This window comes from Leucoraja erinacea, chromosome 13, assembly GCF_028641065.1.
Source record: "Leucoraja erinacea ecotype New England chromosome 13, Leri_hhj_1, whole genome shotgun sequence".
Taxonomy (NCBI): Eukaryota; Metazoa; Chordata; class Chondrichthyes; order Rajiformes; family Rajidae; genus Leucoraja; species Leucoraja erinaceus.
This window is the reverse complement of record NC_073389.1, coordinates 18,047,144-18,073,038: the sequence shown is the minus strand read 5'-3', so window position 1 is coordinate 18,073,038 and position 25,895 is coordinate 18,047,144. Positions and strand designations below refer to the sequence as shown.

The window sequence follows — 25,895 nt, the reverse complement described above, 5'->3', positions numbered from 1 at the left end:
CATTTGGACCCCTTGAGGTCCAAACGAAATGCCGTTTCTGCAGCCATACATTACAAACAAATAGACCCAAGACACAACATAATTTACATAAACATCCATCACATCGCTGTGATGGAAGGCCAAAAACACTTATCTCTCCACTGCACTCTCCCCCCCACGATGTCAGAGTCAAAGTCAAAGCCCCCGGCTGGCGATGGCGATTGTCCCGCGGCCATTAAAGCCACGACGGGTAATTTTGGATCGCACACCGGGTCTTGTGTTAGAGCCCCCGGCTGCGCTACGCAGAGTCCCGCGGCCATTCCAAGGCGCGGGGCGGTGATGTTTGGCCCCGCTCCAGGAGCTCTTCGCCCCCGCAACTCGGGCGGGAGAAGTCGCCGTTGCAGGAGCCCTGAAAAGCGGTCTCCCTCCAGGGACCCGCGGGCTCCCGGTGCCGCCGTCCGCCAGACCCGCAGTTGCAGCTTCCGAATCTCCGGAGGTCGGGCCTTCGGAGGTATTGCAGCCATCTTTAGCTTATGCTTGTTTTGGGGGCTAGTTCCCTTCAGTTTTCTCTTCAGCATATAAAAGGCATGCTCAATTGGGTTCAGATCTGGTGATGCCACTCAAGAATTGACCATTTTTTAGCTTTGAAACACTCCTTGGTTGCTTTAGCAGTATGTTTGGGATCATTGTCTTGCTGTAGAATGAACCGCCGGCCAATGAGTTTTGAGGCATTTGTTTGAAGCAGATAGGATGTGTCTATATACTTCAAAATTCAGTATGCTACTACTATCAGTGAAGATGTGAGCCAGTACCTTCAGCAGCCATACATGCCCAGGCCATAACACCCCCACCACCATGTTTCACAGGTGGAGTAGTATACTTTGGATCTTGGGCAGTTCCTTCGCTCCTCCATACTTTGCTCTTGCCATCACTTTGATATAAGTTAATCTTCCACAAGACCTATTTACAGAACTGTGGTTGCTCTTTTAAGTACTTCTTGGCAAAGTGTAACTTCTTGGCCATCTTATTTTTGTGGCTAACCAGTGGTTTGCATCTTGCAGTGTAGTTCGGCCCCTCAAGGTTCGGGGACCTATAAAAGGCAGCCCTCACGACATAATTCTTTGTCAGATTTGGGTTAAAAGCCATACCCAGAATTGGTATCCGATTGACGGGATATTGAAAAACAAGTCTTGTATACGTGCTAAGCGGTGAAGCATTTGACCTGTTGTTGCTGGGAGCGCTGATTGAAGAGGTGCATACCGAAAATCGGCATCGACTGTCAGCGTGAAGAGGATAGGCGCTGACACCTGGTGCCAAGCAGGTGATAAGGAACAGGCCCTTTTGACGGGGTGAGCCTAGGTTGGTTAGAGGCCACGCCTGTGTGAGATATCTAAAACTCTGAAAAGACGGGGGAGGACTCTCATAAAGACTCAGTGGCTAGAGCATAGATTGGCTGGGATTACTCTAGTCCATTCGAGATTTCATTGTTCGAGTAAATTTGAATTTGAACCCGCGTACGTTGAGTGGTACGCACCAAAGCTAATTGGTCCATCAGAGCAAACTTAAATTTGTAGAATTAAAGTACCTAAATACAGAATTTCATATTGAAGTTCTGACCTGTACGGCAGAATTCGCCTTCTGTGTATATAGAACTTAGAAGTTTGTATAGCGTGTTTGAGATCGATTCCGAATAGCGGCTGATCAACCGTGAGTACTAACCTTCTGATCGATTGTTGATTAGTACCTGATAGAGAAGAGTAACTGAGAGATGGCAACCTGATTTTTTGGTGAAAAGTAACTGGATGGGAAAAAGTACCCTAGGAAGGAGGAAAGTATCTGAAGGGGAAAAGTTGTCAATTAAGAAGTAGTAACCCTCAGCAAAGAGTACCCTGGGAAGGGGAAAATCTTCGATATCAGAGGGAGAGGTTCACTGGTGATAACAGTGCGATGCGGAATTGAAATCAAGTGTTTGTGAATTGTGTGCTAGTGTGTTGTGGCTATAGTGTATTGTAGATAAATATTTTGTTGTGTGTAAAACATATTGGGAGTGTGTTAAGATCGCGAACCGCTACTTGGGCTGACTGGGTGTGCTTAAGGATTTTGGGTGTTGGATAATTGGGGTAAAAGTGCGTTTAAATGGAATATATGGGATTTGTTTAAATCAGTATTGATATAGTCCGATTCATGGTGGTTCGATCGCTGTGTCGGGGGAGGGATCCTTCCGTTGACTGAGTACACCACGAGGAGGATTTATTAGAGCGTGTGATTGTCAGAATAAGTGAATGCTTGTCGTTTATATTAGGGTGTGCCTTTCTCTACTTATAATTGGGGGAATAGTTTCTTGATTGAGAATAGTTTTGCTTGCGTGGTTCAGGTTTATTTGTCTTTGTTAATTCAAAGTGTTCTGAGTGGGAGAGATTACTGCCACTGAGAATATTTGAATATTAAGCACCTCAGCTTGGGAGACTGAAGGTTCTTTGTTTACAGGCTGGAAGTTGAATGGGTGATTGTGAATAAGATCAAATTGATAAGAAAGTTGAGTGAAGGGTAATTGAGTAGAACAATTGAACAGAGCGATTGACTACAGTGATCGAACTGAGCAATTGAATAGAACGATTGCCCAGCAGTTGAATAAAATTGAATGTACAATTGTGCGAGAGAGGTGTGAATCTGTTAGACATTGGCCATTGTGTGGATGTTCAAGAAGGAATTGCAGATGCTGGAGAATCGAAGGTAGACAAAGTTGCTGGAGAAACTCAGTGGGTGTGGCAGCATCTATGGAGAGAAGGAAATAGGCAACGTTTCGGGCCGAAACGACGATTGCATTGGTGCTACCCCCTGCACCCACACACAACTCACTAACTTCATCAACTTCGCCACTAACTTCCATCCGGCACTCAAATACACCTGGACCATTTCCGACACTTCCCTACCATTTCTTGACCTCACTATCTCCATCGCAGGTGCTAGACTTTTGACTGACATCCACTATAAACCCACTGACTCCCATGGCTATCGAGACTACACTTCTTCCCACCCTGCTTCCTGTAAGGACGCCATCCCCTAATCCCAATTCCTCCGTTGTATGCCGCATCTGCTCCCAGGTGAGGTGTTCCACACAAGGGCATCGGAAATTTCTTCATTCTTCAGGGAACGGGGGTTCCCCTCCCATACCATAGATGAGGCTCGCACCAGAGTCTCTTCAATACCCCGCAACACTGCTCTCTCTCCCACCCCCCCACTTGCAACAAGGGCAGAGTCCCGCTAGTCCTCACCTTTCACCCCACTAGCCGTCACATACAACAAATAATCCTACGTCATTTTCGCCACCTCCAACGTGACCCCACCACTCGCCACATCTTCCCATCTCCCCCCCCGTCTGCTTTCCGCAAAGACCGCTCCCTCCGTAACTCCCTGGTCAATTCTTCCCTTCTTACCCGTACCAGCCCCTCCCTAGGCACTTTCCCTTGCAACCGCAAGGGATGCTACACGTGTCGTTTTACCTCCCCCCTAGACTCCATTCAAGGACCCAAGCAGTTGTTCCAGGTGCGACAGAGGTTCGCCTGCATCTCCTCTTCTAATATTCTATGTCTTTCTGAGATTGCAGTCAAGGCCTTGACTTAACATTTCATTTGAAAAACACATCTTTGGAAGAGCAGGCTACATCGAAGGATCTGTCTAGTTTTTAATGCTCAAAGTTTTAACTGGAACATGGAATCACAAGCTTTTGAACATTGAAAGCCATGGCTTTAACTAACATTGCAATCTGCAATATCCTACAGTTCTAGGAAATAAAATTCCAACAGTGGAGTTTTAATCCCAATTAGTACAGTTATTGGAAAATATCTATTTGTGGTTTTGGCATCAGTTATATTATAACATATTATCCACAACTAAAGGCTGAATATTTCTGAAGTGGAAGAAATTATGGTTTTCTTGCAGGACAAAAACCATGGTCCCTGTATGTTGTGTTAGATAGTGGAGGTTTTAACGTATTTATAAAGTGCAAGAGGGAACAAGGTTAAGCAGATCTAAAAAGCAAAACCTCCACAGCAATCAAAAACAGGATTGCGTGGCAAAATTAAGGGTCTGGAAATTAATTTTCATAGCATGTTTAGTCATTTTAGCTGTCATTTCTTTTCACTTTCCATTTGCCTGCTGTGCATCATGAAGTCAGTGTCCAATAAGCTTGGTTCTGATGCCTGATGGTGTCCTTTCTGAAGGTTGGTGGCCATTCACATCAGGAAATAATGAAGATTTTTTTTCACACAAGATGACACAAAACAGTCACAATCAAGGCTTTTAATAGCGTCACACGCAGCTTGACTTCCGCAATATCCAAAATAATTACATTTTAATAAGTGCAATCTATGGTAATGATATCAGTGCTTTAATTAATTTAATTTATGCTAATTACATTAGTACTTTCATTAATCTAATTTATGCCCATAATATCACCATTTTAATGATACTAATTTATAAGCAGCCATTTTAAAAATCTCATTCAAGGAATTGTGGTTATCTTTACCCTTCTTTACCTTGCCCATTTATTTCTCCTGATTAATTTTAATATATTTATTCAATGTAGCAATGATGTCACTCTGGGCGATGATATGTACTCGCCAATGTACTCAGGACAATTCAGATGGCCAATTAACCCAAAAGGCCATAAAGTGCTGGAGTAATTCAGCGGGTCAGGCAGCATCTCTGGAAAACATGGTTTCAGGTTGGGACCCTTCTTCGGACTTTCAAGGGCCTAACACACTCTTCAAATCTTTGATACTTTAAATTTCTGGGCCCCCATCGCCTTATCTTTACCATGGACTTCCAGTCCATTTACACTTCCATCCCCCAGCAGGAAGGTCTCAATGCCCTTCAAGGTTCTTCTTCAGAGACCCAATCAATTTTCCCTGTACCTGCCAAAACTTGTCCTCGCCCTTCAACAACTTCTCTTTTGACTCCTCTCATTTTCAATAAATCTGTAGTTCCTTGTTTCTGCCCTCTGGCCAATTAACCAATACATATTTAAGATGTGTGAGGAAACCAGAGCAACTGGGGAAGCCCATGCAATCCCAGGATGAACTCCATACACACAATAATGGATTCACTGAATATGAAGCACCAGCTGAAGCATGTGGGCTGCCACGGTGGGGCAGCGGTAGAGTTGCAGTGCCAGAGACCCGGGTTCGAACCCGACGACGGGTGCTGTCTGGACGGAGTTTTACGTTCTCCCCGTGACCGCGTGGGTTTTCTCCGAGATCTTCGGTTTCCTCCCACACTCCAAAGACGTACAGGTATGTAGGTTAATTGGCTTGATGTATGTGTAAATTGTCCCCAGAGTGTGTAGGATAATGCTAATGGGATCGCTGGTCGGTGCGGACTCAGTGGGCCGAAAGGCCTGTTCCCGCGCTGTATCTCTAAATTAAACTAAACCTCCTCCAACTGTGCTACTGTGCTGCTCAATTTAAATAGAATTACTTAAATATAATTATTCAAAGTGGCCGAGCAGGTGGACCGGATACAGCCTGCAGCTTCACGGAGTGATGGAGCAGCGGTGGAGGTCATCAGCAACTTTGTCTAGCCAGGTCGACACTCGGAGGTCTTCTCCACCTCTAGTTCCTTCTCCTACCAGCTTGCCCTGCTGGTCTGACTGCCCACGGCTTATTTACCCAATTATGCTGCCCTCGTACGTTAAAGCAACAATAGTAAAGTCTGAAGAAGGGTCTCGACCCGAAACGTCACCTGTTCCTTTTCTCTAGAGATGCTGCCTGACCCGCTTAATTTCACCAGCTTTTTGTGTCTATCTTTGGTTTAAACCAGCATTTGCAGTTCCTTCCTACACAATGCAAAAGAGCTGCGAGTCATACAGCGCGGAAACAGTGCCTTCGGCCCAACTTGCCATACCAACCAAGATGTACCATCCTCACAAATCCCCCACCTCCTTGTGTTTAGCCCATATCCCTCTAAACCTTTCCTATCCTTATACCCGTCCAAATGTCTTTTAAAGGTTGTTATAGTACCTGCCTCACCTCCCTCCTCTGGCAGCTCGTACCATCTACTCACAACCCTCCATGTGAACGCATCACGGTCGGGGTTGAAGGCAACTCAATGCTCGTCAGCACCTGACACATGTCCTTGAAATCTTCAACAACTTTATGTAATAGACCATGCACGTCTCAACTTGTTGTCACAGTCCATGGAACTTAATCTGTCACACATCTTTCTATTGAATGATCATCATTACAAATTGTGAGCATGTGCACTCCTTCCTGCTGATGAGGTTTCAACCAAAGATACTAGAGAAAGTGAGTAGTAGTATCTTTGGTTTCAACCATGCGTAATTACGTAACGTGTTAATTGGATTACTGGACTTCAACATGGCAATGCTGACACCAACAGTGGCGCAGTTGGTAGAGCCGCTGCCTTAAACCGCCAGAGATCCGGTTTTGATACTGAACATGGGAGCTGTCTGCGTGGAGTTTGCACGTTCTCCCTCTGACTGTGTGAGTTTTTCTTCATGCTCTCCGGTTTCCTCATAGATCAATTTACTCTGTAAATTGCCCAAAGAGCGCAGTAAGTGGTGCAAGAGTGGGATAATGTAGAACTAATGTGAGCAAGTGATGGATGGTCAGCATGGATCTGATGGCCTGTGCCCATGCTGTACCTTTCAATCAATCAATTCAGCATGGACTCCATAATCTACCTGCCTATTCTATGACTGTACATGGGGGGGAAGATATGCACATGGCTGAAGCATGTATTACTATCCTAACCCAAACCCGATATACTTGCATGCATCTCAATTACCTTAAAGGAACCAAACTAGCAACCATGGCACCCGCTAAAAAATTGCTTTTTGATACAAATTTTTGCATTCATAGACTTTTACGATAAATCTGGGGAATCATTATTTTTCAAAATCTGAATTTTCAAATTAATTAAAAGGTCACTTGTCAGAATAAATGTATTTTCCACTTTTCTAATAGTTGAAAAATGACCTCACCATGCCAGAGATCCGGTTTCGATCCTGATTACAGGAGCTGTCTGTGTGGAGTTTGCATGCTCTCCTTGTGACTGTGCAAGTTTCCATCGTGTGCTCCGATTTCCTCACATATCCCGAGGATATGGTCTTGGTAGTCATGGGCAATCTTGGTAAAGAAACATCAGAACCAGATGTGTAGGAAGGAACTGCAGTCGCTAGTTTAAACCGAAGTTAGACAAGAAAAACTGAAGTATCTCAGCGGGTCAGACAGCATCTCTGGAGAAAAGGCTTTATGCTGTCTGACTCCCTGAGAAACACCAGACAAGGCTGGGGAGGAAAATTAATGTAGGTGCACAAAATCTGTGCCTGTTTATTGAAGAGCAACCAGTTCTGCCCTTCAAAGATCTCATCTTAGAGTCATAGAGTCATAAAGTGATGGAGTGTTGAAACAGGCCCTTCAGCCCACTTGGCCACACTGGCCAACATGTTCCAGATACACTAGACCCACCTGCTTGTGTTTGGTCCATATCCCTCCAAACCTGTCCTATCCATGTACCTGTCTAATTGCTTCCTAAACGTTGGGATAGTCCCAGTCTCAACTACCTCCTCTGGCATCTTGTTCCATATACCCACCAATCTTTGTGTGAAAAAGTTACAGCTTAGATTCCTATTAAATCTTTTCCCCTTCACCTTAAACCTATGTCCTTTGGTCCTCGATTCACCTACTCTGGGCAAGAGACTCTGTGCATCTACCCGATCTACTCCTTTCATGATTTTATACACCTCTACAAGATCACCCCTCATCCTCCTGCACTCCCAGCCTACTCAACCTCTCCCTATAGCTCAGACCTTCTAGGCAACATCCTTGTAAATCTTCTCTGTACCCTTTCCAACTTGACATCCTCTTTCCTATAACATGGTGTCCAGAACTGAACACAATATTCTCAATGCGGTCTCACAAACGTATTATACAACTGCAACATGACCTTCCAACTTCTATACTCAATACTCTGACTGATGATGGCCAATATACCAAAAGCCTTTTTGACTACCTTATACTGTGACTCGACCTTCAAGGAATCATGCACCTGCGCTCCTAGATCCCTCTACTCTATAACACTACTCAGAGCCCGACCATTCACTGTGTAGGTCCTGCCCATGTTAAACTTCCCAAAATGCAACACCTCACATTTCTCTGTCCATCAACCATTCAGCCCACCTGGCCAATTGATCAAGATCCTGCACAATATTTCACAACCATCTTCACTATCTGCAAAACCACCCACTGTTGGATCATCAGCAAACTTATTTATCTTGTCATTTTTATGTTCTCATCCAAAATCATTGATGTAGATGACAAACATTACGGGCCCAGCACTGAACCCCAAGGCATGCCACTCGTCACAGGCTATCCATTCAGCTTTCTCTGCTTGGATCCCATGCAATCTAACCTTCCAGAGCAGCCTACCATGCGGAACCTTGTCAAATGCCTTACTGAAATCAATGAAGACAACATCTACAGCTCAGCCCTCATCAACCTTTTAAGTCGCACCTTCAGAAAACTCAATCAGATTTGTGACACATGACCTCCCACGTACAAAACCATGTTGACTATTCCTAATCAGCCCTTGTCCATCCAAATGCCTGTATAGCCTATACCTCAGAATATCCTCTAGTAACTTTCCAACGACAGATGTTAAGCTCACTGGCCTATAGTTCCCAGCATTTTCCCTGCAGCCCTTCTTGAATAGAGGAATAGGAATACTTATTGTCACACGTGATGAGGCACAGTGAAATTCTTTGCTTGCATACACAATATATACAAATAGCAGCCACCTACGGCACTGACAAAGTTACAAAGCACGCCGGCTCCCCCTTTTGTCGCTTCCCCCCAGCGGTTCCCCCATGCCACGTCCCTATTGTCCTTTGTGTCCCCCCAGGCACACCATTAGCCACCCTCCAGTCTTCCAGCACCTCTCACGTATTTAAAGACAACTCGTAAATTTCAACCAGGGCTCCGGCAATTTCCCAGTGTCCTCGGATATTTCTGATCAGACCCTGGAGATTTGTCTACCTTCACACACGATAGTACCTTCAGCACCTCTTCGACCATAACACTGACTGCTCTCAAGACACTTCCATTAGCTGCCCCAAGTTCTTCCGTCCTCATGTTTTTCTTCTTGGTAAATACAGAGGTGTATTACTCATTGAAGACCTTGCCCATCTCATGTGGCTCCACACAGAGATGACCGCTTTGATTACTGAGGGTCCTACTCTCCCTCTCTCTCTCGTTACCCTTTCCCCCTCAATCCCTTGGAAATGTTCTTAATGCTAACTGCTAGAGCTATTTCCTGGCCCCCTTTTGTCCTGATTTCCTTTTTTTAGTTTAGTCCTCAGTTCCCAAAACTCCTCCACGGATGCACTTGATCCCAGCTGCCTATACCTGATTGATACAAATACATCGATAGATGCTCCTGAACACATCATCAGTGATGTAACCTAGGGTCATTGGGTGTTTCGGGTCTTTCAACATCAGCCACCCTCACCCAGGCGACCCAGCCGTGGTTGATCAGACCACAACGTGTTCAGGTGGCATTCGCTCCTCCCCATGGACCTCCTCTCCTGATCCAGAGCCATCTTGATGCCTTCTCCGCTGCCTCTGTGGTGTTCTTGATGGCCCTTCTCCTCGCCACTCCGTTGATGCCCAGTGCATTCAAGGCTTTGTAGAGCGATTGCCCTGCAAAACCTCTGCAGCCAACCTCGATGGGCATACACCTTGCCTTCCAGCCCTACTTACGGCAGTCTATGACCAGCTCTTCATACTTGGCCATCTTCCTCTCGTGGGCCTCCTCCAGACGGTCCTCCCACGGCACTGTCAGTTCCAACAAGACGATGTTTTTGGTCGCCTCTGAGACCAGGAGGATATCTGGCCTCAGGGTGGTCGCGGCAATGTGCTGTGGGAACTTCAGCTGTTTCACCAGGTCTACGGAAACCTGCCATCCTGCGCAGTCGCCAGGATTCCTGACTGATTCCTGGCTGCTGTGGTTCTTGGCAGCTGCACTCTGGCCTTCACGAAGGTGATCATCTGGGTGGTGGGGCGTTCTCGTCTGCAGCTGCTGATTCCCATGCTGATGGCTTCTGCAATGAGTTTGAGAACATGGTCGTGACGCCAGGTGTACCGGCCCTGCCCAAGAGACTTTGGGCAACAGCTCAGGATGTGTTCCAACGTCACCTTGCCTGAGCATTGCAGGCAATCTGGAGATTCCGCTTTGTCCCAGATGAAGAGGTTCGATGGGCTGGGCAGGACATCATACACTGCCTGGACCAGGAACTTGATGCGCTGTGGTTCAGCCTGCCAGAGCTCAGTCCATGTGACTTTTCGGTCCATGGCCTGCTCCCACCTTGTCCAGGCTCCCTGCTGCCTCAATCCAACTGCTCTGGTACACCTCTCCTCCTCCACCACTGCCCTCACTTCCTCCTGGACCAGCCTGCGCCTCTCCTTCCCCTTGGCCTTGTCAAACTGGGGAGATGGGAACATTCCCAGGCCTGCTATTCCCCGAGTCACCGCTCCCACCAGGACTCTGTGGCGTATCCGGGACTCTGCTTGCAGCACGGCTTCGCCGGCTCTCCACTTCCTCCCAGTTTTCACCTCCACCCCTGCTTGAGCCACCTTGGGGTCGCTGGAGTCCCTGTACAGCATCACCTCTCTGGCCCGAGTCACCTTAAACTCCTCCTCCAGGGACTTCAGGGGCAGCTGGAGCTTGGTGTTATTTCCGTAAAGGGCGATGCTGCTAAGGCTCCTGGGCAGTCCCAGCCACCTTCTGAGAAAGCTGCTGACTTTCCTCTCCAATCTCTCTACGATGGATATTGGGACTTCGTAGACAAGCAGTGGCCAGAGTATCCTTTGGCAGGATACCATGCTGCTAAATCCATGCCTTGAACTTGCCGGGAAGCCCCGACTGGTCCACTGCTCTCAACCAGCTCTCCAGCTCCTGACAGGTTGCCTGGACAGATGCTGTATCCTTCAGGCTGCTGTTAAACACCTTGCCAAGACTCTTCACTGGCTTTTCGGAGACAGTTGGGATTGGTGTCCCTTCGATGCTGAAGCGGAACCTGTCCATGACTTTGCCCTTCTTCAGCACCAGTGACCTTGATTTTCCTGGCTTAAACCTCATCCTTGCCCATCCAATCAGTTTCTCCAACCCCTGCAGGATCCACCTGCCTCCTGGCACTGACTCAGTGGTGACAGTCAGGTCGTCCATGAAGGCTCTGATTGGTGGTTGGCGTATTCCTGACTTGGTCCGAGGGCCCCGGCACTCTGGCTCAGCAGACTTGACAATCATGTTCATCGCCAAGGCAACAAGGATCACAGAGATGGTACAGCCTGTGATGATCCCAACCTCTAGTCTGTGCCACTCTGATGTTACTGACCCTGATGAGACTCTCATGCTGAACTGGTTGTAATAGTCCAGGATGAGATCTGCCACTTGGCCCGGCACATGATGCTTGGCCACGACTGTCTGGATCAGTTTGTGCGGGATGGAGCCGTAGGCATTGGCCAGGTCAAGCCAGAGCACTGTCAGGTCACCCTTGTTCTCCCTGGCTTCTCTGATGAGCTGGGTCACCACTCCCGTGTGTTCTAGACACCTCGGCACTCCAGATAAGCCTCCATTTTGCACTGAGTTGTCGATGTAACCATTGCTGGAGAGGAAGTTGGTCAGCCGCCTCACCACTATGCTGAAGAATATTTTGCCTTCAACACTTAGCAAGGAGATGATTCTGAACTGATCGATCATCTTGGAATCTTCCTCCTTTGGGATCCAGACTCCTTCAGCGAATCGCCACTGCTGCGTCACTTTTCCTCTCCTCCAGATGACTTTCAGGATCTTCCACAGCCGTTTCAGTTACAAGAGGCAGTTCTTGTAGACCCTGTAGGGGACTCCGCTCGGGCCAGGGGCTGAGCCAGCTCTTGCTCTCTTCACAACGTCCTGGACCTCTTTCAGGAGTGGCTCTTTACTATCAAATTCCTTGATGGGTGGAGGTGGTTTTATCAGGATGTTGCACTGGCCCAGCTCCTGCTGCCTGATGGGGTCACTGTAGGTCGTCTGGATGTGCCGGTTGATCTCCTCCTTAGAGCAAGCCAAACTCCCACTGCGCTTCTGCCCGAGTAGTTGTTTGGTGAAGCCGAAGGGGTTGGCTATGAAGGATGCTCGCTTCCTGGCTCTTTCCTTCCGGCGTCTTTGGTGCCACTCAGCTCTACGGAGGGTCATCAGCTTCTTCCTCAGGATGGTTCGCAGCTCAGCCAAGGGGGGATGTTGCTCTTCCCTGGCCTCTTTATACTGCTTCTTGAGGGACTTCAGCTCCTGCCGAATCTTGTGGATCTGCGTTGCTCGTTGGTTCGTGGTGAAAGATGTTCTGGCCGGCTTCTTCTCCACTTCTCCAAACCTTTCCACAGCTAGGCTGATGATGATTGTCACCATCGTCCTCAACCTTCGGTCCACGTCTCCCTTCACAGTTGCTTCTAGCACCTTGTCGACGTCCTTGTCGAACTGATGCCAGACTGCTGTCTTGCAGGCCTGAGGCCATCTGACTCGAACCTTCTCCGGAGAACTGTTCCAAGGGACTAGTTGCATCACTTGGAGGCTTCGGGCTGTATGGGGTGATTCCGAGCCCGGCTCCTCCTGCGTCTCACCAGGTAAAATACCTGTGCATTGTGACACTCCCTGTCCCTCCAAACACTTCATCCGGGTCTGGTGAATCTTCAGGCCTCGGCTGTTCTTGCAAACCTTACCACATCTGCATTTGATACTCATAGTCGGTTGTCCGTTGCCATTAGTCATTAACCTTTGTTAAAGAGGGAACTGCAGATGCTGGAGAATCGTAGGTTACACAGAAAAGCTGGAGAAACTCAGCGGGTGCAGCAGCATCTATGGAGCGAAGGAAATAGGCAACGTTTCGGGCCGAAACCCTTCTTCAGACTGATCAGGGGTGGGGGTGGGTGGGGACAAGAAAGGGAAAAGGAGGAGTAGCCGGAAGGCTGGAGGGTGGGAGGAGACAGCAGGGGAGCTGAGGAAGGGGAGGAGACAGCAAGGACTAACAGAATTGGGAGAAGTTGATGTTCATGCCCCCGGGGTGCAGACTCCCCAAACGGAATATGAGGTGCTGTTCCTCCAATTTCCGGTGCTGCTCGCTGTGGCCATGGAGGAGACCCAGGACAGAGAGGTCAGAGGCGGAGTGGGAGGGGGAGTTGAAGTGCTGAGCCACCGGGAGGTCAGCTAGGTTATTGCGGACCGAGCGGAGGTGTTCGGCGAAACGATCGCCCAACCTCCGCTTGGTCTCACCGATATAGATCTGCTGACATCTAGAGCAGCGGATGCAATAGATGAGGTTGGAAGAGATGCAGGTAAACCTCTGTCGCACCTGGAACGACTGCTTGGGTCCTTGAACGGAGTCGAGGGGGGAGGTAAAGGGACAAGTGTTGCATCTGCTGCGGCCGCAAGGGAAAGTGCCCGGGGAGGGGGTGGACCGAGAGGGAAGGGAAGAATTGACAAGGGAGTTATGGAGGGAGCGGTCTTTGCGGAAGGCAGATATGGGGGGAGATGGGAAGATGTGGCTAGTAGTGGGGTCACGTTGGAGGTGGCGAAACTGACGGAGGATTATTTTTTGTATGTGATGGCTGGTGGGGTGAAAGGTGAGGACTAGGGGGACTCGGCCCTTGCTGCTCGGTCCGCAATAACCTAGCTGACCTCCCGGTGGCTCAGCACTTCAACTCCCCCTCCCACTCCGCCTCTGACCTCTCTGTCCTGGGTCTCCTCCATGGCCACAGCGAGCAGCACCGGAAATTGGAGGAACAGCACCTCATATTCCGTTTGGGGAGTCTGCACCCCGGGGGCATGAACATCGACTTCTCCCAATTCTGTTAGTCCTTGCTGTCTCCTCCCCTTCCTCAGCTCCCCTGCTGTCTCCTCCCACCCTCCAGCCTTCCGGCTACTCCTCCTTTTCCCTTTCTTGTCCCCACCCACCCCCACCCCTGATCAGTCTGAAGAAGGGTTTCGGCCCGAAACGTTGCCTATTTCCTTCGCTCCATAGATGCTGCTGCACCCGCTGAGTTTCTCCAGCTTTTCTGTGTAACCTAGTCATTAACCTTTGATCCGTCCAATTGAGGTGCTCATCCTTCCCCCCTCTCGGGCACCTCTGGGGGGATTTTTCCATGTGTTTTTCTGTAGCGTGATTTGGGTCTCCTCCTCTCAGAGGATGCGGTTTGGGCTGCCAACCCGCCCCGCCCCGGTTGCCGTTTTTCCGAGCTGTCCACTGTCTCTCCAGTCGTCACCACCCTATTCTTGGTTGTCAACCAGTCTATTCCTGGTCGCCACTGGTACTGTACTGTGCGTCCTTCTTATTCGTGACCAATGCCTCAATTTCCCTCGCCAGCCAAGCTTTATTATGTTTTCCTGCCTTGCCCTTCACTCTAACGGGGACATACATATCCTTTTGTCATCACACTTCATCAGGGACACATGACAATAAACTCTCTTGAATCTTGAATTTTAAAAACTTCCCACTTGGCTGATGTTTCTTTCCCTTCAAATAACCTGCTCCAGTCAACTTGAGTGAGACCTTCTCTCATACCCTCTTCCTTCTGCGATTGTGTTTAGAGAAATCTGAAATAGAACTAAAAAATGCAGGAGAAATGTGTGGGAAGGAACTGCAGATGCTGGTTTAAACCAAAGATAGAAATAAAAAGGTGGAGGACAGGCAGCATTTCTGGAGGGAAGGAATGGGTGACGTTTCGGGTTGAGACCCTTCTTCAGACTAGTTAGTGAAAAGGAAACAACAGCAATAGACGATGACGTAGGGAGATAAAGAACAATGAATGAGAGATATGCAAAAAAGTAACGATGATAAAAGAAACAGGCTGTTGGGTGAAAACGAGAAGCTGGTGTGGGGTGGGGGAGGGATAGTGATAGAGGGAATGCCAGGGTTACTTGAAGTTAGAGAAATCAATAATCTTACCACTGGGCTGGCTGTAAGCTACCCAAGCAAAATATGAGATACTGTTCCTCCAATTTGCAGGAAATGTTCAGAGGCACTTTAGAACTTCTCAGAATGTTCTTGTGACAGAAATACTGACAATCACAGACTGTATATTCTCCTCAAGGACTGTCTGACTTGTTGACTGTTTTTTCCTCTCTTCCCTGTGCCTCACCTGAGTGAATGCCCATTTAACCCACTTTTGTACTCCCCGTTTCCCTTAACCCCTCCATTCCCTTCCACATCTATCCCTCCCTCTACCTTCACATTTCACTCCTCTTCCCATTTGATCTTTGACATTTGTATCTCCTTTTCATCTCTAGCCTTTGTTCATCAGCCAATCAACCCCTACCCCCTCACCTGTATCCACCTATCACTTGCCAGGCCTTGTCCGGCCACCAACTCTTTTCCAACTTTCTCCCCCCCTTCTACAATCAGACTGAAGAAGGGTTTGCACCTGATCCAGGGGCCTCCAGAAATGCTCCCTGACCCGCTGAGTTACTGCAGCACTTTGTGTTTTACTCAAGACTCCAGCATCTGCAGTTTTCTGTGTCTCCCAAATAATCTTTTTTGGCCAATAGTACTATTCATAAGGTCATAAGTGATAGGAGCAGAATTAGTCCATTCAGCCCATCAAGTTGATTCCACTATTCAATCATGGCAGATCTGTCTCTCCCTTTCAACCCCATTCTCCTGCCTCCTCCCCATAACCTGTGACACCCGTACTAATCAAGAACCTATCTGTCATAAAAATAGCTTTCTGTGGCAATGAATTACACAGATTCACCACCCTCTGACTAAAGAAAGACTATTGATGCTATTAGTCTGAAGAAGGGATCTGCTCAAAATGCTATTCCTTCCACAGATGCTGTCCGAGTTACTTTGTGTTTTGCTCAAGATTCCAGCATCTGCAGTTCCAGTGTCTCCATTGACTGTCTCCACTGAGCTCAAACATTGTCTGCAGGACACACAATGTTGGAGAAACTCAGCAGGTCAACCAGCATCTCTGAAAAACATGGATAGGTGACATTTCAAATCGGGACCCTTCTACAGAAAAAAAATTATTCACTGTCTGATCCTGCCGCACTGAACTTATCTCCAGATACCTTGATTCCATCCTATCAACCTTGTCCAATCAACAAAATAATAATTCTACACAAAAGGACACAAAATGGTCAGACCCACACCACCCTGGCCACATTCTCAATTCACTCCTGCCATCAGGAAGAAGGTAGCCTGAAAGCTGTAATGTCCAGAAGCCTGAAAGCTGTAATGTCCAGGTTTAGGAGCAGCTTCTTCCCTACAAACATCAGGCTACATCTCCCAAATAAGGTGTGAAAATATCTCTAGTCCATATTTCTAGTCCCCCTCTCCCTTGACTCTCAGTCTGAAGAAGGGTCGACTCAAAACATCACCCATTCCTTCTATCCGGAGATACTGCCTGGACCGCTGAGTTACTCTTTGTATCTATCTTTGGTGTGAACCAGTATCTGCGGTTCCTTGCTACACCCTATACCCTCCACTCTATACCATCCACCCTATACTCTCCACTCTATGCCATCCACCCTATACTTTCCACTCTAAGATCTTTGCTCTATACCATCCACCCTATACTCTCCACTCTATACCTTCCACTCTATACCTTCCACCCTATACTCTCCACTCTATACCTTCCACTCTATACCTTCCACCCTATACCCTCCACTCTATATCCTCCACTCTATATCCTCCACTCTATGCCCTCTTCTCTCCACTCTATGCCCTCTTCTCTCCACTCTATGCCCTCTTCTCTCCACTCTATACCCTCCACTATGCCCTCTTCTCGCCACTCTATACCCTTCACTCTCCACCGGGTGCGGACGATCTTCTCCGGGCCTGGCGAGGGCGCTGCCGCTGGTGCCGGTGAGGGAGGGAGGGAGGGAGGGTTGCATCATCGCGGTGAGGCGAGGTTGCTCCTTTGCTGCCTGCGGCGGGGATCGAGCTGGAGATGACGGGCGACGATGCCGGAGTGACGGTGGGGCAGCCGCACCTGGCCAAGCAGGACCTCAACTCCCTGGTCAGTGCAGCCGCGGAGCGGGCGGGGAGCAGCGACAGCCGCCGGTCATGGGCCTGGAGCCCGGGATGTGTGGCCGCTGTCCCGGAGTTAGGAGCTTGGGGCCCGGCGTGTCGGAGCCAGAGTCCCGGGCTTTGGATCGGCCTGGATGGAGGCCGCCATGTGGGGCCGGTGTCCCGGGTTTGGGGGCCTTGCATCTACCTGGAGCCCGGGGGCCGGTGTCGGGCCTGGGAGAGGCCGGGATGCGAGGCCGCTGTCCCGGGCCTTACTTTGAGTTGGGCCCTGAATGCGAGGCCCGGTGCCCCGGCCTTGCCCCCTCTGTATGTGAGGGCCGGTGTCCTCTGCCTTGCTTTGGCTGCCTACACCCACCCATGTGAGGGTCGGTCTCCCGGTCATGTATTTGCCTGGAGCCCGGGATATTGGTCTTGGTTTATTACCGTCTCGTGCACCGAGATACAGTGAAAACTGGTTTGCCTGTTATCCAGTTAAATTATACCATGCATGATGAGTACATTTCCTAGCGCAAAAAAAGGGCTTGTTTCCACGCTGTATCTCTAAACTAAACTTACACAAAGGAACTTGAAGCTTTTGACCAGTTCCACTTTAGCTCCATTTATATAGATTACTATATTCTTAATTTTGCAGATATTGAGGGAGAGGTGGGCACCATGCTCCCAAGCTAACTCCTTCCTGTACTCCAACTTGGTATTGTTTGAGATCCAGCTCACTATAGTAGTTCCAACTGGAAAAAGGGTAAATTGAGTTAGAGCAAAATTTGATTGCACGGTTGTGAGTGTATAGGAAGTATTTAAGGAGCTGAGGAAACAGCCTTGTGGGACACCAGAGTTGAGAATTATCACGGAAACTGTATTGTCACTTGTCCTTGCTGATTACAGTCCACAGGTTGGATCAGGATCTCAAAGATCCAGTACCCGGGGGAATGATGTCCTAGGTCCAGGAATTTGGAGATTAGTTTGCTTGGAATTATGGTGTTGAAGGTGGGGCTATAGTTCATAAACAAGGATCTGACATCGGAATCTGTTATCCAGATACATGTGAAGTCCAGAGTGATGGTGTCTGCCTTGGATCTTGCAATGGTGGTAAAATTGCAGTGGATCAAGACTGTCTGGGAGGCTGGGATTGATGTGCACCATTACCAACCTCTTCAAGCACCTCCCGATGACCGGGTGGTAGTCATCAAAGATACTAGAGGAGCTCTAGTATCTTTGGTAGTCATTAAGGCACGCCACCTTGTTTTTCAGACCTTGCATTAGGTTAGAGCCGGTGTGCCTGTATCCTAGGCCTGGTTCCTGCAGCTGGTATTCTAGGTCTTCCATCAGGAATTGCATTTTTACACATAAAGCAGAAGACCAAACAACGTCATAAAGTGATAATTACAAAATAAACAACTTTTGCTTGTAAATCTTCCCATGCCTTGAAAGACAACTTTGCTGGTGATCTTCAGCTCAAATTTCGAACTCTGGCACCTTTGTGATACAGTTCCCATTGCTTCATGAAGGAGCAATTAGGGCGGCACAGCGGTAGATTTGTAGGTTAATTGGCTTTGGTAAAAAATAGTGAACTGTCCCTGGTGCGTAGGATTATGCTAGTGCACAGGGGTGATTGCTGGCCGGGGCGGATTTGGTGGGCCGAAGGGCTTGTTTCCACATTGTATCTTTAAAGTTTAAAATAGGAACTGCAGATGAAACAGGTTGGAGAGGAAAATTAAAGTATGTCAAGACTGAGGCAAATTATGGGAGTTTGGGAGCAGAGTTTGCACCAGAGTTTCGAACCACTCGCCAGAGAATGACCCAGTTCTTCCCATCCTGGAAGTGCTGCCCTATCTTGCAATAACATTTTAATTTCATATTAGCATTGCAATTTTGTTCAGGTTTTCTCTGATAAGGACAAAGGGAGTTATCACTACCATTTCACTAATTTTGGCAGGTCAAGCATGGTGGCAAATTGATATTTATTGCAAATTTATCTTTATACTATGAGAGGATTGGTGTAAATAACAAATTAAAGGAAATGAATGGTACGAAGTATGTTTACTGTATATCTAGTGCTGAAAAAATTTGAATTGTACAATATTCCATGGTTTTAATTTGGTGCTTGTGTTTTCCAGGATGTGACCAAGTTAACACCACTTTCTCCAGAAATCATTAGTCGGCAAGCCACCATCAACATCGGTGAGTTATTAAAGCTTAGGTTTGAGTGAATGCTCTTTTTCAGTGTTAACATGTATTTTTTTGATAATTATAGTGAACAATTTATATCTATTAAGATTACAATATTAGCAAATTTGGTTTTATTTTAACGATACAGCATGGAAACAGGCCCTTTGGCCCACTGAGTCCTTCTGACTATCAATCACCTGTTCACACTAGTTCTATGTTATCCTATTTTTTCATTCACTTCCTACACTCAAGGGGCAATTTTACAAAGAGCCAATTAATCTATAAACTCACGTGTCACACCTGCAATAATTTGTACCACTTGCATCCACTGTATTGCAGTCTTATGCATGGGCAAAACTCTGCCCATTAATACTGGATAGCTGGGACTTGATGTGTAGGAAAGAACTGCAGATGCTGGTTTCAATCGAAAAGTAACACAAAAAGTAACTAAGCGGGTCAGGCAGATTCTCTCCAGAGATGCCGTCTGACCCGCTGAGTTACGCCAGCATTTTGTGTCTAGCTGAGACTTGAGCTGGCTACTAATTTGGATCTGGTCCCTCGAGTTAGCTAAAAATGTGGCACAATTGACAATGTGTATTAATGCATATTCTAGTTGACTGGGAGTTACCTGGTTGGTGTCACAGCTGAATAACAGTAAAATTCCAGAGTTAATGTGACCAGGTGGAAGGAAATGGCATTGCTTCAAAATCAAAAAGTTGTAAATATTGTGATATTTGTGAAGAATGAAGAATAACTTGGTACAGGTCCACCACTGATTTTCTGGAAACTGGTTGTCTAGCTCCTCCTTTAATCTGGACTAAATTATAAGAGCGTGCTTGAAATTACAAGAGCCTTCAACCCCCTCCCCTCCCCCACCCCCGCCTGGACGTCCCCCTGAAAATGTGGCGCCCAGACCAGATGAGGTGCCCAATGTCCACCTCATCAGGACTTCCGCGGCTGGTCAAATCGATCCATAGCTGACCAGAGGATAACTTTGCTGGACGGTTTTTGGCCCCCACCCTCCCATGGGGCCGTGACCTCTGTTGGTCCGGCAAAGCAGATAATATGGCACGGCTCTGGAACCAAGGATGCTGGAAAATCGGTGATAGACCTGTAATGCCCCGGGAAGCTTTACAGTAGCGAAATGTATTTTCATTAATGTGCAACAAGGACATTGCTTTCAGATTCCTTTGTTCTCTACCAGACTGTGTTATCTTATAACCAAATTGAAAGGTAAAGAAAGATAATAGTTTAAAAGAAGAATTGAGGAACTACAGATGCTGGTTTATACAAAAGGACTCAAAGTGCAGGTCTAACTCAGCAAGTCAGGCAGCATCTTTGGAGAACATGGATAAGTGAAGTTTTGGGTCAGGACTCTTCTTCAAACTCAAAATTAAAAATGTCTTACCCAGTCTCTTAATAAAAGATAAACTTAATTGTAATTGGATCTTCTCGGGTAAGGTTTGAAATCGTGAATCAACATTATAATATAGAGCACATGAAATTTAGTAACTTGTAAATACGGTACAATAAGCTTGGGAAAATGACCACACTGCTGGGTTTCATGTTTAGCTGTTAATCATAAAAATTATTTGGATTTTTAAAACTATCAGGATTAAGCTCAGATTTTGAATGCATGCGGTGCGTGCAATAGGTCATGTAGTTTAATTTGTGTTCCAAGCAAATGTTTTTTTTTCTCAGGCACAATTGGTCACGTAGCCCATGGAAAATCTACAGTAGTTAAAGCTATTTCTGGTGTCCAGACGGTCCGATTTAAAAATGAGCTGGAAAGAAACATCACAATCAAGCTGGGATATGCCAATGCTAAGGTTGAACTCTTCTAGCCCATTCTGTTCTGTTTCTTTATTTTATCTTTTATGGATATTTTTATTACGTTTATGCTCTACATCCATGTAATATTGTCGAGATTGTTAAGCAATTTTTGCAGCTTTTCATTGTTAAAGCTATAAATTAAAGCTATAAACAATTACCAAAAGTGCATTTTTTTTCATTTGGTTCTGCATTGAGTCCTTGAGAAAATAGACTAAGCTGTGTGTCAAAAGGTGCCCATCTTTGAACTGCGTTTTCCATTCATGGTGAGTGTACTTGATGGAAAACAAATTAATGAACTGTATGTAGTCTTACTGCTACAAGCATTTAATATTTATTTTAGCTTGTAACTGAAGGCCAGTATACTGACCTAAATGGCGTGAACTCATTTTAAGGTGGTCAAAGCTAGTTGTTACCTTCTAAACATTTTGTACGAGAAACAAATGTTTTCTATAATTATTTGTAATTTATTTAGGTTTACAAATTAGATGACCCCGGTTGTCCAAGGCCCGATTGTTACAGATCATGTGGTAGCAGTACACCAGATGAGTTCCCGTCAGATATTCCTGGCGTCAAAGGGAATTTCAAGCTAATCAGGTTGGTGTAGTCCAAATCATTGCTATGTCTTCCATTGTTACGATTTGTCCGGACAACGGCAATGCCGACATTGTTAAACATAAGTGCCTCTCTTTGCTAGTTAACACTATTCTCTGAGCCATCCCATACTAATTTCCAGTTTGTTTGGGCTGTGTGGTTAATGATAAATTATTTGTGTTGTAATATTGAAATTGGCTTTGAAATGTTCATGAATTTAGACTTTAGAGGTACAGCGTGAAAACAGGCCCTTCGGCTCACTGAATCCACGCCGACCAACAATCGCCCCCGTACACCAGTGCTGTCCTGCCAACTAGGGACAATTTACTTTTTACCGTAGTCGTTTAACCTACAAACCAGTACTTCTTTGGAGTATGGCAAGAAATCGGAGCACTCGGAGAAAACCCAGTCACAGGGAGAACGTACAAACTCTATACTGTTAGTGCTCGTAGTCAGAATCCGACCCATTTGGCACTGTAAGGCAGCAATTCCACCGTTCTGCCACTGTGCTGCCAATGTGAATTATTTATCAAAAATCAATACTGAACTCTAAATATTATTTTTCTGTTCAATGCCCATCTTAAAAGGGAGATAAAAGATGATTTACTCACCAAGTGCTATATTTGCATTCCTAATGGATCAGATGTCCATTGATGTCTATGTAAAATTGTAAATCATTCTATGTCCTTGGGTGCTGACTTTGTTAAAACATTGTCTCCAAAATGACAGGAGAAAACAGTTTTTACCCAGCTACAATACAATCTGGAGAATAGAAACATGAAATTTTGATGGAAGCAAATTTGACTGAAAGATAGTAAGGATATTGTATAAATACTAGAAGGTCACCAGTGATAGAGCTTAGACAGAAGGGTGGGATGATTTTTTTAAATAGCCCAGAATTTCATTTATGGTAAAGATTCTCTGCCATTAGATACATCCAGTCCTGCTCATCCATCAAGGCTGGACTATATAGACTTCCATTGCCCTTATATTAAAATGTCAGCTATTTTCAATTTTCTGTCTGTCTTGCCTCAGTCTCCACCAGGTGTGTTACGACCTTCACACAAAATCTCCACTATCACCCAAAGTAGAATGTGTTGTATTTCATGTGCTCTGACTTCTTAAGCATTCCTGCGTCTTCACCCTATCATTGCCAATTGTGGCTTCAAGCATCCAAGTTTCTGTTTGAAGTTTTTCTGTTCTTTTCCTGTTGCTACTGTTCTCCAGACCCCTCTCCTTCCCTCCAGAAAAAAAATGTTTTTTTCTTCTACCCATTTTTAATTTTCTTGAAGTCCCTACATTTTGTGCAGCAGTTTAGATCTATATCTCAATTTTCACATCTCAATTGTTGACTGATAATAACACTATGTAATTCCTTGGATAATTTCTCTTCACTTAAAGACGTGCAAATGCAACATTTTCATTTTGTTTGGGAAAGAAACGTAGAACTACTTGTAATTTCAACTTGTCCAGTGCTCAGTTAAAATTCACCACATTTATCATTGATTAACATTTGGAACTTGTATCCAGCTGAGCAGTAGTGATTAAATTGAGGAATCACATTTTGAAAACCATAGCAAAATGTTAGATTGTCTTATTAGACTTTCATCTGTTTCTGTAAAGTGCCTTTTTATGACTTAAGTGGGCGTTAGAGTACTTCTGAACTGTAATCACTACATGATACTTTTTATAACGTAGAACATTTTTGTAAATCTGTTTTACTCTTGTTCATGATTAAAACATTAATGTGTAATAGAGTACAGGTCCACCACTGATTTTTCCAGCAGCCTTGGTTCCAGAGCCTTGCCTTATTATCTGTTTTGCTGGACCAACAGAGGTCGTGGCCTGGGGGACTGAAAAAGTCGGCTGCAAAATTTGGCTATATGAACAGATTTTTATTCAGCCGGGCTGGATTTCCAGAGTCCTGCTGATCGGCCATGGAAGTCTGCTTTGGCGGAACCCAAGTTTCAGAGCCCCAGCTGCAGGGTGAAAATTTGACCTGCCGATCGGCAGAGACGTCCACTTGAGGGTGAGATTGGCCGCTTCACCTGGCCTGGGCTCCACATTTTCGGGGTGGTATTTCATGTGCGCTCTTGTAATTTAGTCCAGATTAAAGGAGGTAACCGGATCACCAATTACCAGAAAATCAGTGGTGGACCTGTATTTATTTGTAGTGTTCGAGAGGAGAAAAGAGGAAAATGTATCCTAAGTTAGGGTGTTGTTTTGTTTCCCTTTGTGTATAGGCATGTTTCTTTTGTGGATTGTCCTGGGCATGACATTTTGATGGCTACTATGTTGAACGGAGCTGCTGTCATGGATGCGGCTTTGCTACTAATAGGTAATTGGTGATTAACAGTGGGTGCACGCTTGCATTACAATGTTGAATACGGTAGGCGGCGCGACTCTCGTCAGCAGCGGCCTCTGCAGCCCGTCTGCGTTTTTATTACTTTTTGTCTATGTTTTTATGTAGTTTTTGTTATTTTTTGTTGGGGTATGTGTGTGGGGGGGTGGGGTGGGGTGGGGTGGGAGGGAGGGGGTAACTTTTAAATCTCTCCCTGCACGGGAGACCCGACCTTTTCTTTGTCGGGTCTCCGTTGTCGTTGGGGCTGCAACGTGGAGCGGCCTCCAACAGGAAGACCGGGGGCTCTGGTGCCGACTACTCACCTCACCGTCGCGGAGCTGGCTGAGTCCAGAGCGGTGGTGGAGCGCTGCTGCGGCCCGACCTCCGGAGATTCGGAGGCTGCAACTGCGGGTCTGGCGGACGGCGGCACCGGGATCCCGCAGGTCCCTGGAGGGAGACCGCTTTTCGGGGCTCCCGCAACGGCGACTTCTCCCGCCCGAGTTGCGGGGTTGAAGAGCTCCTGGAGCGGGGCCTTACAGCACTGCCCCACGCGGCTTGGAATGGCCGCGGGACTCTGCGAGCGCACGCCGGGGGCTCTAACATCAAGAACCCGGTGTGCGACCTTGCACCACCCGGCGTGGCTTTAATGGCCGCGGGACAATCGCCATCGCCATCGCCAGCTGGGGTCTTTGACTTTGACTCTGACATCGGGGGGAGGGGGGGGGGGGGGAGGTGCAATGGGGAGATAAGTTTTTTTGGCCTTCCATCACAGCAGTGTGATGGATGTTTATGTAAATTATGTTGTGTCTTGGGTCTATTTGTAATGTATGGCTGCAGAAACGTAATTTTGTTTGGACCTCAAGGGGTCCAAATGACAAATAAATTGAATCTTGAAGATCAAAAAGCTGCAGATGTTGGAAACCTGAAATGAAAACATCTGGAAGTACTCAGCAGGTCAGGCAGCATTCTGTGGACAGAAAGACAGAACAATTCAGGTCCTTCATCAGAACACAATGGTGTCTGAGCTGCTGAGTATTTCTGCCACATTTTTTTATTACGTCAGAATGTTCTTGTTTATGTGACTATTTTTCAGTCCTCAACTCTGAATATAGATTTGCACGTTTCTTGTGAATTAAGCAATCCATGAATGGTGCCTTAAATTACATGTGAACATTTGCCACTAAAATCCTACACCATTGTGTTTCATCTATGAATTATTGGCAGTGGATGGATAGATCATGGTGTGCTGCTGAAACCCACTTTATCTTCCTTTCTGCAGTACTCAGATTTGGATTGATTGTATTTATGAAGTGTATTATGTGATCTGTTTAGACTGCCTGTAAAACAAAGCTTTTCGCTGTATATCTGTACACGTAACAATGATAAACCTTAAACCCTCCTTTGAGGTGATTTGGTCAGCTGAGTTGACTTTTCGCTTGAGAGATGGACATTCAAAATATTATTTTAAGATAGTTAATTACTTGGTTGCCAGATTTCTAAAGATGACCATCCATACAGGGCCAGATTCTATTTTTGCAGTTGGCAAATAATTCCTCTGCTATATTTTATGAGTTTTTCACATGAGTAAATACTTTGGCTATATGATGCAAAATCTTGCCAGCCATGGAACATTCCAAGATCGCTCAGGCCTATTTTCAGTTATCCAATTAGTCAGCACAAAAGTGCTAGGGCTAGCATTGCCATTATTGGCTAAAATAAATATAATGGTTCAACATCATGCATTACGCATATAGTTGTGCAGGGTGGGCAATAAATGATCAGTCTCAGCTGCAGTGATGACCTAACCAGAACTATTAGAGTCTGAAGTAAGGTCTCAACCTCATTCCTTCTCTCTGGAGATGTTGCCTGACCCGCTGAGTTACTCCAGCATTTTGTGTCTACCTT

At 46.4% G+C, this 25,895-nt stretch overlaps 1 protein-coding gene across 1 annotated transcript in view; it reads left to right on the top strand.

Moving 5' to 3' along the window:
* Positions 1-6,705: 6,705 nt before the first annotated feature.
* Positions 6,706-25,895, top strand: part of eif2s3 (eukaryotic translation initiation factor 2, subunit 3 gamma) — a 28,566-nt gene continuing 9,376 nt past the window's right edge. Inside the window, exons 1-6 of the mRNA XM_055644552.1 lie at positions 6,706-6,710; positions 16,953-17,048; positions 19,174-19,237; positions 20,927-21,054; positions 21,531-21,652; positions 23,893-23,987. Of these exons, the coding sequence (XP_055500527.1) occupies positions 16,980-17,048; positions 19,174-19,237; positions 20,927-21,054; positions 21,531-21,652; positions 23,893-23,987 (478 nt within the window). The 5' untranslated portion in view covers positions 6,706-6,710; positions 16,953-16,979. The remainder of the gene's footprint in view (positions 6,711-16,952; positions 17,049-19,173; positions 19,238-20,926; positions 21,055-21,530; positions 21,653-23,892; positions 23,988-25,895) is intronic.